This window comes from Lathyrus oleraceus, chromosome 6 (assembly GCF_024323335.1).
Source record: "Lathyrus oleraceus cultivar Zhongwan6 chromosome 6, CAAS_Psat_ZW6_1.0, whole genome shotgun sequence".
Taxonomy (NCBI): domain Eukaryota; kingdom Viridiplantae; phylum Streptophyta; class Magnoliopsida; order Fabales; family Fabaceae; genus Lathyrus; species Lathyrus oleraceus.
The window spans coordinates 45,022,491-45,037,047 of record NC_066584.1 but is presented as its reverse complement, the minus strand read 5'-3'; the positions used below and the strand labels follow the sequence as shown (position 1 = coordinate 45,037,047).

The window sequence follows — 14,557 nt, the reverse complement described above, 5'->3', positions numbered from 1 at the left end:
TATTCATTCTGGCTTTTTTAGCTTTCAAGCGTTCGACTTGGCGAACCTATCTGCCAATTGTGTCATATCCCTAAGGTACTGATTGTCTAACTTCTTCCTAATTGAGTAGTCTAGGTCCCCACCAACCATTTCGACTAGTTCGTATTCAGGGACTTGCGTAAAGCACCTTGCTTTAAGAAGTCTAAACCGGTTGAGATAATCATCAATGGGCTCAGGGATTTTTCGCCTAAAACTAGCCAACTCTTTCAGACTTATTTTCGACTAGCCCATGTAAAATTGTTCATGGAACAACCTCTCCAGTTGACTCAATGTTTGGACAGAGTGTTGAGGTAATATAGTGAACCAGGTGGAGGCATTTTTTGTAAGAGAATTTGGGAGATATTTTATCTTCAAATTCTTGTTGTTTGCTATCTCGCCTGCTTCAATTTGATACCTTGCGACATGTTCGACCGTCGACTAACTCGTGTCGCCAGCGAACTTAGTGAACTTGGGTACTTTCTAACCCATGGGTAATTCTGTTTGTCGAACGTATTCTGACAAAGTAGATATGAAGTTAGGCCTTTGAAGGCCCACATTGAAGTCACTCTAGGTCAAGATCTGTTCGACCACACTTGCTACGTTATTGTGCCCAACAAAGTTATTCTGTTGAACATTTCGAAGGACTTAATTTGCATCCTGGTTCGTGTGAACCATCAGGGGTCTGGGGTTGGCTTGAGCTACGTACTCCATTTCTTTCCTATTTGGGATCGGGTTATGTCGAAGCCCTTGATTATGGCTTACATTTTCCTAGACCAATCCATTTTCAGGTGTTTCTACCGGCCCCACATTCAATATCTGCGGAGTTGGTCAAGAAGGTATTTGGGGTGTGCCAAAGAAATCAGTTATTCGCCTCATTTGGTTTGCCAATAACTCATAATTTTTTGTTGTGTTTGTAATTAATGGGTTAAAAATAGTCTCCATTTGCTGGGTGAAAGTGTTTACTAATTCCATATTACTCTCATCCATTTGTTTCCTCATAGCAATCATAGAAGTGGTATTCAAGGATGGTGTTGTTTGGGGAATATAACTTATCCCTCATGGTCGACCCATATTATTAATGGTCGGCGATGAGGCATTCTGAGCGTTATACAATGGCGTTGTTGCCACTACATTGTCACTATATGTGGACATGTTAGTATGCAAGCTAACCATCATCGACATTGGCATATCGTAAGGGTAGTCCCTATTATTCATTGGCATAGAAAAGCCCAACAAAGGCTTTGCGCCCGTATGGTTAAACAAGGAATTTCCTTACTGTGGTGGGGGAGTTACCCATTATGATGACGCCGATACAACTGGCGTTGACGATGTTGTCGGTACAGTTGACCTAACATGTGTTGATACAAATGCATCCTCAACTGTTGACCTGAATGGTGTTCTACTACATTATGGGGATTGTCTTGTGCACTAGTATTGTCTACAGAAGGGCGCGTCATTTTCGACAAAGAATTTTCACTCATTAAACGCATGCAAACAACCCAGAAACGCTCATCAATGTAAAGAAAAATTTATAGGAAAATTGTGTATACCTATACAAACTAGAAAATTTAGCACATGTCCCACTGGGAGTGCCAATTTATTTATGCTGAAATTTCATAAACAACCACTAGTCTCTTAATTAAAGGTTACAGGCAGGATCGACAAGTAAATCCTAGGATATTGTGCTAACATTCTTAACTTAGGATTTTCTTTTAAGAAAGGAAGCTACTTCGACTCAGTCGAAATAGTTATAGTGACAATGTAAAAATATAATTTTGACATAAATAAAGAAAATTGCCGCAGTAAAGCAAAAGCGAAAAGATAATACTAAATGATGTATAAACGAAAGTAATTGGACTAGAAAAGTAAATTGAATTGAAATACTTTTGCATTAAAGTAAAGATTGATGTTTCAGGGTTCGTACATTCTCTAAATGAAGACTATTTTCTCTTAACGTTGATACTTCGAGTGCAAGTGAGATTCTGTAGTAAAATGAACACCCATAATTCTACAAATGAAGTTCATATATATACTAGTAAGACATAACTGCTCTCAACATTCATATCTTTAGCTTTCGCCATGTAGAAGCCTACATGCCTTTCGCTTTGCATTTCCTCCAGGTGTCCTTCAGAATGTAACTCAAAGAACAGTTATCATATTTAAACATGATATTTGTGCGCCCAAATAATCGCTTCCTCGACGCATTTGCTGTTGTCGAAATCTTTTCACAATATTCCAACAAACGCGGTCCCAATTTCTCCTCAGCCGGGACCCAAAACTACGCACAAGTTATCAAAAAGTCAAGATACCTTTAACTTTGACCTGTTTGCTGAGGTATTTTCTTTTGTCGAAAATCTCAGCTAACACCTTGATGAAATAGATGTAGAAGTATGGGGAAGGAGGATATGGGGAGACGCGTGTGGTCGCCCTCTCTGATGGCGAGCAAGCCTCTAGAATAATATGGTTTTCATCCTTTGAAGAAGAAACCTCCATTCTTGATCAGAAAAAGAGGATTTGTTCTTCAGAAGTATAACAAGATTCAATATCTCCGACATCCTTGGACACGACGAAGGAGGTAGACATTGTCCTTTTGTTCCTGAAAAAACAGTAGGACAAAAAGATAATCACCACCACCATCTCAATCGTCAAAGGACCTTACTCTTAGCCTAAGCCCCAACTCGAATGTATCTTCGTAAATCTTACTTGCAACAGAAAGTGAGAGAAAATGAAATTCATACCTCAAAGAAGGTTGTGAATGAGGAAGCAGGAGAGATAGTTCATATGAGCTTGCAAGAATATAGAACAAAATGGAATAAATGAGATAAAAGAAGTTTTTTTTAATAAGGGATGGGATGGATCATTTGGACTTTCCCATAGTTTTGAAAAACCTCGACACGTTTCTGACATGTGTCGCTAGCGTTTAAGGACTTAAAAAATAGATTATCATTACTTGCCTTAAATGAAAGTAAGCGTGACAAGCTGAATAATTGATTGACATTCTCAACTTACATTTTCTAACTGATCAGGAGACATGTGGCAAGTGACTCACCCCTCAATCAAGAAATTGTGTAAATAAGTCGCCTTTAGCTAAGAGACTCACCCTAAGCTGAGGGACTCGCCCAAAGCTTAGGGACTCACCTCAAACTAAGGGACTCGTCCTTCAAATAAATAGTCGTCATCAACTTAGGGATTCACCGAAGCATGGGGGCGTACCTCACAGATGAAAAACGCTTTGAAAACACTTCAATCTTAACAAAGCCCTCGTGCTTGAGGGACTAAGTAGTGTTTATATTTGTGAATATCCTGAACAAGGACACTCTCGCCCAATAGTGGTGTCGCATATGGGATGTCTCCATAAGGACATAGTGCTTGCCCTTGACACTAATAACATGTGTAATGTCATTAGACAAAAGATTATGGAGTCCACCACTACCTCCCTAAAGATTTGGTGAAAAACAACTTCTCACGACCATGAGGGAGTGGTTGCCACCCCTAAGGGTTACCTAAACCCTAGGCTCAAAAGACCTATATAAATACTTCTCCCTCGTGGAAAAAGAGGACAAATCTTAAGTCATGCACTTACACCTAAGCACATCATTCTATAACAGACTCTATCATCTCATATGAGCAGAACCTCTAAGCCACTATAAAACACCAACATACAGAACATCACGATATCGTTGACAAACTCTAATCACCATACAACCTAATATATTTAATAAGACCTTTAGGTATATCTATCATTGGCAAGGACAACACACACATATATTTTACACCTTCTTTGCTTTTAGATTGCACCTCTTAGGTTAAGAAACACTTTAAACTCAACCGAAAGACTAATAAAAAAAATTTAAAAAAAGTTTAACATTTAATAAACCACTTCTTAGAAATTCAATGGAAGTTTCCCAATTTTTTAAAACCTTTATCAAATGTACTACCTTAAAATTTGTAAGATTCATAAATTAGTTGGGACTATAGTCAAATATTTTATATTATTTACGCCATTTAAGACACCAGTGAGCATCAGAAACTTAAAATGCTTTTTAGTAAGTGATCAGAGTCAAAATTACAGGTTTTCCAAAAAAGACTTGCATACAGTTGTTTGTGATCAAATAAGCACGGAGTCAGTTTCAAGATGTCACAGCGACAAACTACTTTAGCACAAGAACAATGGCAGAGTGAACTAGGATCAAACAGCTTTGGCATTTTTTTCATTCAAAAGCTTCTGAACAGAGAATTCGCCCCTGGATGAACTAAACTTATATTTGATTCATCTTATATATCAAATTCCTTAGGCTTAGCAGTGAGAACTTTAGCTCCTCAATATATTATGAACTGAACAACTATTTTAAGTTACCTCCAAAATTTGGCCATTGATTATATAGAAAAGTTAGCCAATAATAACCCTCAACACATGATCAAAATGAAAGGTTTAAAATTAAATGCCCTCGTGATAAATATGTGCAAATTGAGTTTGCTAAACTTCTTTCGTGATAAAGATATGTTAGTTAACCAAGTAAAACAGCGTTAAAAAAATATGACTCTACGTATCAATCATGTCTCAAATGAAACTCAAGTTTGAAGGCTCAGAATTCTCATTAAACCTACCCACATTAGGGCAGGTAACTTTTCTCTCTATTTGCCAATTGTCATATGTTTTTGTACAATAGTATACATAAAAATCAAGGGGGTGGGGGGAATGACCTATGCTGTATACAAAATGACAAGAAAAACTAAAAATCAATGAACTCAATTTCAGAAAAATAGGTGAAAACTATGTATTACCTTAATTACCTCGTTTAAAACTGCCTTTAGTCTCTGCCACTTGCCTAAGCTTGCGGGCTTCTAGACTGAGATTGCAAAGCAAATTTCGGTATTATAGAAATAGATTTGATGAGTTCATCAGAAGTGTCCATGGCATCAGTGTCACAAAATGTTGATAGCTCAAATGATTGGTCAACCATGTCTTCTGCTTCTTCATATACATCAAGACTGATGTAGTCGGTTAGTTCATTTTCATGTTCTTCATTCTGTTGAGAATGGCTGGAAGCAACCGTCAACCCAGGTTCAGAAACATCCGCAGGAATAGAACCAAAGTAACGTCCATTATCGTTGTTCTGATCTCCGGATCTCTTTCTTTTCTTTCCCTTGCTTTGTTTTTTGGGGTGGTGAAGCTTGCATTTGGTTCCTTGAGTACAGGTTCCTGTTGCTTCAAAACTAGGACAGACGTAGCTGTGCTTCTTCCGGCACTAGGAACAAACAAATTTATTAGGGTTAGTGAAGGATCAAAACAGCAGAAGGAGGTGGAAGCATTTAGATAAACAGTAGGAGGATAGAAGCTGAACAGAGCTAAATTACTCCAAAGAATGAACATTTAGCTGGGAAAAAAAAACACTAAGCAATATTAAAGTATATCGTCAACAATAGCAATAGAACAGCCAAGGAAGAGTTACAGGCCCAAACTGATATCTCATTCATAACTAATCTAACACATTTTGTTTAAAGTTCAGATTGTCCTTTATAGAACCTAGCACACCCCATTTTTAACATACAAACCATAATAAACTTCCACACACATTGATAAAAAGAGTAAATCTAAAATTCAAAATATCCAGTAATTCAACTGGAAATTAATCAGAATTGATTACTACCTCATTCCCGTTAGCACAGTAACCCTTAAGAAATCCTTCACAAATAGATGCATTAGGGTTCACGTTGACATGTCTATATGAACAACTTTTGTTTGAGCATAAGCCTGCCGAGAAAAATGTCAGAATCATATTTTCATATTATTTACTTGATGGAAAATAACAACCTATGATGCACCTTGCAAGAAGTATGAGCAATCGGGCATTCTCTCTGGAAGAACCTGCACAACAAATCAATTAAACTCAATATTTAGTATGCAGATCATCAAATGCAACAACCACATTCAATTCGTTGGACCCCACATATCACAAAACCTTATGAGTCAATTTGCAGTTTGGAGTAGAACATAAACCATTCAGGAACTTAGTACAGACAGCAATTTTTGAGGGATCGTGAATGTAAGGACACTTCCCTCCATCCTTGTTACATTTCCCAAATCTTGTGAAAAACTGGCAGTACTTCTGCTTACGAGCCAACCGCTGTCTGGCAGTGTGCAAGCTCCATCTAACTTTTTCATTTGCCAGTTTTCGAATTCGTTTCTTTGGGTCTCTTATAAGTTGGTTTCCATTGCCAATTGTGACATATCTGCAAATATTATTGACAATAATTTGAATGATCAACTTCATAAGGATCAATAGAACTGTACTACTCATATTATATATCTCCACTTATTGACCTACTTTCAGCATAGCTTCTTGTTAAAAAAAGACAACAAATTTGGCACTGCCGTAAAAGATACTGATAGAACTCAATGAAAAAGAACAGTGCACTTACTCATCATTTCCAATCACTAATCTCCTTGGGATGTAACCTCTTTTAGAAACCAAACCTGAACTGGTTGAGGCAGAGGACAGGGACTCATCATCTACAAAGAAAATCAAGGGAAAGTTTGTGATATTAATATTTAATATAGTGATAAACCTATTCAAGACAATATAAAGATAGAAAAAAGACTGGAAGAAATGAATGACCATAAAGACAATACTAATATCCCCAGCATGGCAGCAAAAGAAAGGAACTTAATGATTTTCATTTCATGTTTCAGTATTACAATCTCTTCTTGTCCAAAGAGACAACAACAAGATAATGCAGACAAATTATTGTGGAGTTTTGTATACAAAATCAGCTGTAAGGAAAAATGAAATCGACAACTTCCAAGAATGATAAATTGCATTTTACTCCTGCACTTTAACCATCATGTTACACATACACACAAACTCAATCCAAAAAAATGATCATTCAAATAACAAACCCTTCAGAGTTTGACCACAGCCATTAGGTCACAAAATGCTAAGAAATGTAAAAATGTCATTCACCTGAAATCCTCTGAAGTGTCCGCCTGGAAGGATCCATTCTGTAGCGAACTGAACCAACACGAAAAATACGTTCTCCTACACAATCAACCGCTACTTATAATGTCAGAGCAACAGACACTGGTAACTAATAGCAAAAAGATGTCTTTTTTCATAAGCAGGCATAAAGAAGTTTTAATAATAGCAAAAATGAAAATATAGTCTTCTGCATTTTGATATGACAAAAACTCATGGAAAGAATTCTTCCTACTCTTTGTTTGAGAACCAGTACGAGCTGGATTTGTCTTTTCTCTCTTCTTCCTCTCAACAGCAGCAACAGCAAGTGTAGCTTCCTAAAATAATAATGAGAAATTAAATAAATAATTGTTAAAGGCATATTATACTTGGTATAAAATATAACTAACTTTGAAAAGGAAACTTCAAGGAAAAGCATCATAGTATCAAAAGCCAAACTAACCTCATTAGCTTTCTTTGAGTGCTTCTCAATAGATTTTGACCATTTTAAACTAGACCCTCCAACGCCTAAAACTTTGGATTTCCAAAGAGAAAACCCACGGGTCGACCTGGTGTATACAGTGTCCCTCTTTCTCAACAGAAGCAATTTCTTGCTGAAACACAAACACCAATTAACAATTGCAATTGAATATCATCGAGGAACACAGCCAAATTAAAGAGCGGAAAACATAGAGGAAGGAAGCAGTAACAAATGCTAAGGTACCCGGCTGCAGATAAGGAACCACTATTGAAACTTGAAGCTGAATTATGAATGAAGCTTCTTAAATATGTTGTTCTTTTCCATGGAAACTTTTGATAATGCCACGAGTTCCTATCATTTCTAGAAGAATTTTTGCTACTAAGTGTCCACACCAATGAGGCTCTTGAAGATTTACTTGACAACCCAGCAACTGCAAATGCAATCTACAGTTAAGTCTTTCTTTAATTACATATAATGCAAAAAGGAACTGAATGGAACAGCACTGGTGCTCAAGAATTCTCAGCTAATGTGAGCTAAAATACAATGGTTAAGAATGACACACAACATAACCAAAATAACACCACCACCGGCACATAACATACAGTCTCCAGGGTTATCAATCATCAGTCATGCACAATCTTGGCAAAACAATACTGTCATAGTGCATTAACCGAGCATTTTAAATTTTAATGATGCACTGTAATTCACATCCATTCTCACCGCTTTTGCGTTGGAAGGTGTAAAGTTCCATTACCAACCGACCCTATTTTGACTTAAGCTTTAGTTATTTCCCTTACATATATATGGATTCAAAGAAATTGGAAAACATTCCATTTCCAACCATTATTAGCATTGTAATAAACCTCTGTCTCATCCGCCTTTACAAGCTCGGGCCCATCAACTGCCAACAACAACTCTGGTCATTACCGGTATTTATGACATCACCTGCTACTGCTGTTATCAATGGCCTAGCGGAATACAGCAGATATAGTAGGTATTGCAGCCTATGGAAGCTGACACAAAATCTGTCATCCTATAACCCCACAGCGCTGACATGGGGGAAATTCGACAACAATGCCTAATATTCCACCATTCAGTCTCTTCCTAGACTACAGATCACCTTCTGTTCACATCCATTCCAAACTAGCAGGTCTCATTATGTGTTGTCTTCACTCTCTGTTATTATACTCAAGGCCCTGCTGTTCTTTTTTTAGACATGATAATTATGGATGTTCAAAATTGGGATAATTGTCTATTTTAGAGCATGCACAGTCATCATAGATTATTGGGTGAAATATACTTTTAGTCCTATAAATACACTTGTATGTTTAGATCCTCATTTTGTGATGTTTGTGAAAATTTTCAATATTTAGTACCTAAAATACCTAAATGGGGGACTAAACAGAACTCAACAAGAAAGGAAAGTATTTTTAAGGCTAAAAACATACTTAACCATAAATTTTATATCCTACTCCATGGGGTATAAAACTTGTAGGGCCAGTCACTCTACACTACAATCCAGGATGGATAACTAGAATATCAACATATATTAACAAATAAAGAAAATGTACCAAAAAAGGAAGCAATTAAGAAAAATTTAGTAATTGGCAAAGCTTATACTTGGACATTAAATATCTGAACATGCATATAATATGAAAAGATACATGAGCATCATACATAACCAGTACAAGTGTGTCTAGCAAGTAGAATACACGGGCAATGACAGCAGCAATTTACTGAAGTTCTTAGCAAATAAACCATAGTATTCAACATAAGATATCTACTGGAGCCTCTGTCACAGAGAAGCCTACTAATTTTGAGTAGCATACTTCTCCAATCATGATGAAACTCAGCATTGCTTTCATATAAGTATCGCTTGAAGAGATAAACTAAGCAACATAGAAAGTTCTATATACCTTTATGTGACCGCCTCTTGGTAAACCTCCGGTTGCAAAGTACTCTAGTAGCTCCTTGAACGTCAGAATTCCCAATGTTATTGGGCATTGCAACTGTGTGGTTTTCAAACGTATTTCTAACCAATTGATTTTTTCTCCTTTTGAAATAGCTATCAGAGAAGGCTGTTTGGCCTTTGTCATCAGTAGAGACAATCATATCACTAGAACTCGAAGTAGCAACCAATTGATTTGTTTTAGGCTTTACATAAACTATTCTTTTTGAGTTCAAAGAAGAAATATTTCCATCATTTGCTTCAGCTTGACACCCCCCATTGCTAAATGGATCAGTTTGTTTTTCAAGAGCTTCAAATTGTTTTGGTACATCTCCAGAGGAGACTGGTGCATCATTACTTTCAATAAACTTCCTAAGATCAGTTGTGTTTTCACAGCAACCACTGGAAGAGGGTTCTAGCGACCGAAAAGATATCTTTTCCTCTGATTTGGTGTCAATGGGTAGAGCACTATTAGATGCTTTCATTTTTGAATAGATTGACGAATCTGTCAAATCAGCCCTGCTTTCAGGTTTGGTGCCCTTCGGTATTTCACCTAAGCCCAAAGGTAGCAGATTTGCAGAGGAGATTTGAGGTATCGCAGAAACCGGAGTAGATTTCCTCATGAGACTGGTAGAGGAGATTTGAGGTATAGCAGAAACTGGAGTAGGATTCCTAACAAGACTGTTACCCTTACGAATGTAAGAAGTATTTTGAAAGTTCTTTTTCCTTTCGAGAATTGGGTTTCTGGGAGGAACTATTCTTGCTGAAAACTTGACTCTAGGTAGAGAAGCGGGAGGATTATTATTATCAGTCCGATGCCAAGTACGGGATTTTAAAGCATGCATTGAAGAGGCAGGAGTCTTTGTTTTTGGCTTCGGAAAGGCAAAAGAATAATCCTGAGACGCTTTAAGGATGACACCATCAGGCTGAGTTTTGCTTCCATTTAATTCAGAACAAGATGGATTTAGGCCCAGGGGTGTAACTTTGGAACAAACTTGGGTTGGTTCTGGCGTTATATTCCTTGTAATTGGGTCACTGCATCCAATTACGTAATCTAACTTCATAGTTTTTTCACTATGCTGTTTTAATGAAGTAGAAGTATCTGAGTCAGAACCATGTTTGACAATAGATTCAGTTTTTGGATTTTCTTCACCCTCGCAAATGTTTTCATCATCATCGATTGCTGTAAATTCAGTAATTATTCTATCCGGTAATTCAGATGTCATCCCATGAGAATATATATCAGATAAAGCATTGGGCAAATCCTCAATCAATTCATTATTTGAATTACTGATGGTAAATCCATCCCCAGCGACAGGACAGGACATTAGGTTCTCCTGAGCAAGTGAATCATTCTTCATATTGAAATCATTCGATAACATATCAGCCCTTGGAGACCTTTGCACATCATCTCTATAATGGTAACTGTTTTCGGCATCCTGTGAATCTGTATTATCTCCCTTGATAATCCCAATAACCGAAATGTCAGTAGTTTGACTATTAGTTATAGGCACAACTGGAGTAACATTATCTTTCTGCTCACACCCTAACACTGAAAACTGAACATTTGGAATTGCCAAGTCCGCACATTGTGTAGAGACAATATCTGAGTGCTGCAACTCCAAATGCTCAGAACTCTTGGTTTCCCCATTTGCATTCATAGGCTCAAATGATCCTCCAGTGAAATTACATTCAGACAATTTAGCAATATTACCTGAATAAGGCATTGACTGAGCATTATACTGAATATCCATACCCATGCTTGACAATGGAACAACGTCTTTCTTATGTTCATGGCTATCACTGAAACCGATAGGAACTTCTGCACTAGATGTAGTAGCTACAATTGAATCAATAAATTCAGTTTGAAATTGAGTTAAATTTGGGTTACTAGCAGTGACTTTTTTCCTCTTAGAAACTGTTGAAACCTTATTTTCATCATCACTAGCATTATTTGCAACACAAAATTCAGTCTCTGAAAAAGCCCTTTTCCCTTGTAAAGCAATGCCCCTAACCTGGTTGGACAGTGAGTAAAAATCTAGACTTTGAATAGAATGATCTAGGACTTCTGAAGGACATGGATCCTTCAATAAAATTCTTGAGCCTCTATCAGCATCATTTGAATGGCTAACTGGAGTCAGAGATATATCTTCCAAATCCAAACTCAAAAAATTTAAACGAGTCCTAACATTTCTCTTTTCTATCTTACTTGTATCCCTTACTTCAAATCCAAGTGAAATATTAGAATTTGGAAATGTTTTATCTATGTCGCAATTCTCAGCATATATGGGGACTTCACCAGGGGACACTTGCTTTTCAGCATCTTTAATTATACCAAATTGGTGAACAACGATACTCTCTTCTAAACTAGATGATCCATCATCAGAACCCTTCTTCAGTACACTGGTATGTTGTAGGCAATCTTGACCATCCTGAATCCTAATATCTCCTAAACTTAAAGAGGCAACCATTCCACTGCATGGCAGAGGGATAGCTGTATCTGAATTTTGTTCCAATGTAGTGATCGCAAGACCCATCTTTACACAATAAGCCCCTGCATCAATGTCATTATTCTCACTGTCATTGACAGTAATTTTCTCTTCTGAACTTGTAAGATCATTGGAATTGAAGCCGTAAACGCTGTCATCAGCAGAATTATGTGTATTTATAATATCAGCTGAAAGGACATTGGAATTCAATTCATTCCCTGCATCTACAAGATTCCTATTCTCTGAACATCCTACATCTATATACTTCCCAGGTGATAGAGATACTTCACTCTGACATGTTTGCTTGTTCCCACAATCCAAGTGATGGAGTTCAGAAGTACTTCCATTTAATGACTTAGTAGGTTTGTCAATTTTTGTCACGCTAAGCAAATCATGGACAGAATTACACACATCTAAACAATCACTATCAGAACCACAATTTTTATCTACACTACTAGAAGCACAAGATGGAGCACTTGAAATACTTCCACCTCTTTCAAACCTGGATTCTTTCCCAAAATCAGAATCTTCATTGATCTTACATTCTTGTGATCTGCATTCTGGCCCCGAACTCAGCAGGGACAAACCCCGACTTTCATCTTCACACAATACAGTCTTTTCATTGTTTGGTGCAGATACCTTATCAACAGCAATGACTTTCTCCTCCAAACAAGTTTCAGTTTTAACATTTTCAGAGGCAGCATTGGACGAGCTGTGTGTTACACTATCTGCCTGCACAGTTCCACCAACTGCTTTGGCGAGAGAAGGTGAAGCCAGCACGCTTGAACTAGTAGGATTTACAGAACCTTTCTTCACCACTCTTTTAACAATTTTCTTCTTCTTGACAACCTTAGAGGCCAATTTCCGAGTACAAGTGCCAATACCTTTAACAGAAACTGCCATCCCATGTTTGTCATGAGGATTACAAGCATCACCTACATTCTTCTGCGAAGTATTATTATTATCATTCAAATTTTCAACAACAGAAGACAGTTTAAGTTTACCAGAAACAGGAGCAGCAGTGGCACCAGAAGTGGATGGTGGGGCGGTGACAATAGCCTTGGCCACAAGAGAGTTAGATTCAAAAGAAATGTCAAGTTCAACCGGGCTTCCTTTTTTCCTATCTTCACCCTTTGTGTAACCTCCATGTTGATCTTTATTGTTACCCCTGAAGAAGTTATTGTTAGAATCAGAAACATAACGCAACTGTTCAATGTCACGATTCCTATGGTTTGGTTTTACCGTCTGGATTCTAAGAAGAGCACTCTTCTTTTGAATCTGTTTCTTAGGTGGAGTACGACTGAATTCACGACCATGATTACACTCTCTACTATTCGATCTACCACTATTGCTACCATTACTATACCTAACCGTATCAGAACCATGATACTCTCGTTTCACAGAAGTACCAATTTCATCATTCACCAATTCAAAAGAAGGAGAATGTGAAGGAGAAGAATTGTGTACTTTTCTATCATTCAACCACCTTCTGTTTTCCGTTCTGGGGGACTCGTCATTGATTGGGTGATAGGCGATATTGGATGTTGAGGTGGACGTGGCAGTTGCGCGGCGGTGGTAGCTATCCTCGTTGGTGGTTCTGCCGTAGACGAAGGCTTCCCTAGGGCTTCCTACTAGGCGGGAGGTTTCTGAGTTTAACCTCCCGTAAGAGCTCTCAGATTCGTAACGGATAGGTGGATATGAAGGCGGAGTACGGTGGTTGTGGTTGTGGTGGTGCGAATCGCGATGGAAATCGACGGGAGGATGATTTCTGGTGGAGCGGTCTTCGGGGTTAGGGTTCCAAGGGGGTTCAGGGACGATACGGCGGGGGATATGGTCGTTACGATTGGTGAATGAGTTTGAGAGAGTGCGTTGTTCTTCGATGGGGTAAAAAGGGAATCGAGGAGAATGGTGAGGTAAAGAAGGGTTGTAAGATGGAGGCGGAGGTGGAGGAGGAAGGGTGTCGATAGTGCGGTAAGAGAGAGGTGGAGGAGGTGGAAGAGCAGGTGGTGGAGGGAGATGGTAGTGCGATTGAGAAGCTGGAGGAGCGTATCTTGAACGGTGTTCTTGGTGGTGGTTGTAGTGGTGGAGGAAGTGTTGATCCATGGTGGTTGACGGCAGCGAGATGGTTCTGGGATCGCGTATATGTGGCTTGAATTGAAGTTGCGTAACCTAATTTTTTTTTATTTTTTTTTTTGTATTATTGTTGGATTGAAAACTGAAATTCAATTATTGGGATGAGTTTGAGTGGGTGGGCTCGGGGGCAACAGGCGTGGGTGGTCTCACACGCAGCACAACTATCTTTGTGGTGGTAAGTTAAACAAATCCTAGTTCGTTGACCTTCCAATAAAATCATCACTATCTTTTTTTTATATTTTTTTTAAACTTTAATGAGTAGCGAAATTCTTTAATTTCAGACTTTATTTTTTTATTTAATAAATTTTACATATTAATTTTTATTAATTTATTTAATCATTTGTATATATGGAATGATAGTAAGGCAAATGTTAAATATCTCAGTCTGAGTCAGAGTATATATTTAAAAATTGATATTAATTTGTTAAAATTAAAGGAATTTTATTTTTGAAAGTTAAAAATTCTGCAAATGATTAATAATATATAAAAATATATATAATAATTCTTTTGATTTTTCTAAAAACATCAACTA

General features: G+C 37.6%; 1 protein-coding gene across 1 annotated transcript; it reads right to left on the bottom strand.

Annotated features, from left to right (window-relative positions):
* Positions 1-4,610: 4,610 nt before the first annotated feature.
* Positions 4,611-14,177, bottom strand: LOC127092618 (uncharacterized). Its single transcript, XM_051031504.1, has 10 exons — positions 9,372-14,177; positions 7,699-7,885; positions 7,438-7,588; positions 7,231-7,312; positions 6,984-7,058; positions 6,442-6,532; positions 5,982-6,252; positions 5,845-5,887; positions 5,670-5,773; positions 4,611-5,267 (listed from the first exon to the last, which is right to left on the bottom strand). The coding sequence occupies exons 1-10, from the start codon at positions 13,993-13,995 to the stop codon at positions 4,848-4,850; spliced, it is 6,048 nt and encodes a 2,015-aa protein (XP_050887461.1). The 5' UTR covers positions 13,996-14,177; the 3' UTR covers positions 4,611-4,847.
* Between the last annotated feature and the right edge of the window lie 380 nt (positions 14,178-14,557).

What these genes read in the sequence shown, in the direction of transcription:
- LOC127092618 (XM_051031504.1), bottom strand. Translation starts at nt 13,995, where the DNA reads ATGGATCAACACTTCCTCCACCACTACAACCACCACCAAGAACACCGT. An exon ending in CAAGAGGCGGTCACATAAAG is followed by an intron (nt 7,886 to 9,371) that starts GTATATAGAACT and finishes TTGCATTTGCAG; the next exon opens with TTGCTGGGTTGTCAAGTAAA. An exon ending in TACTGGTTCTCAAACAAAGA is followed by an intron (nt 7,059 to 7,230) that starts GTAGGAAGAATT and finishes TTGATTGTGTAG; the next exon opens with GAGAACGTATTTTTCGTGTT.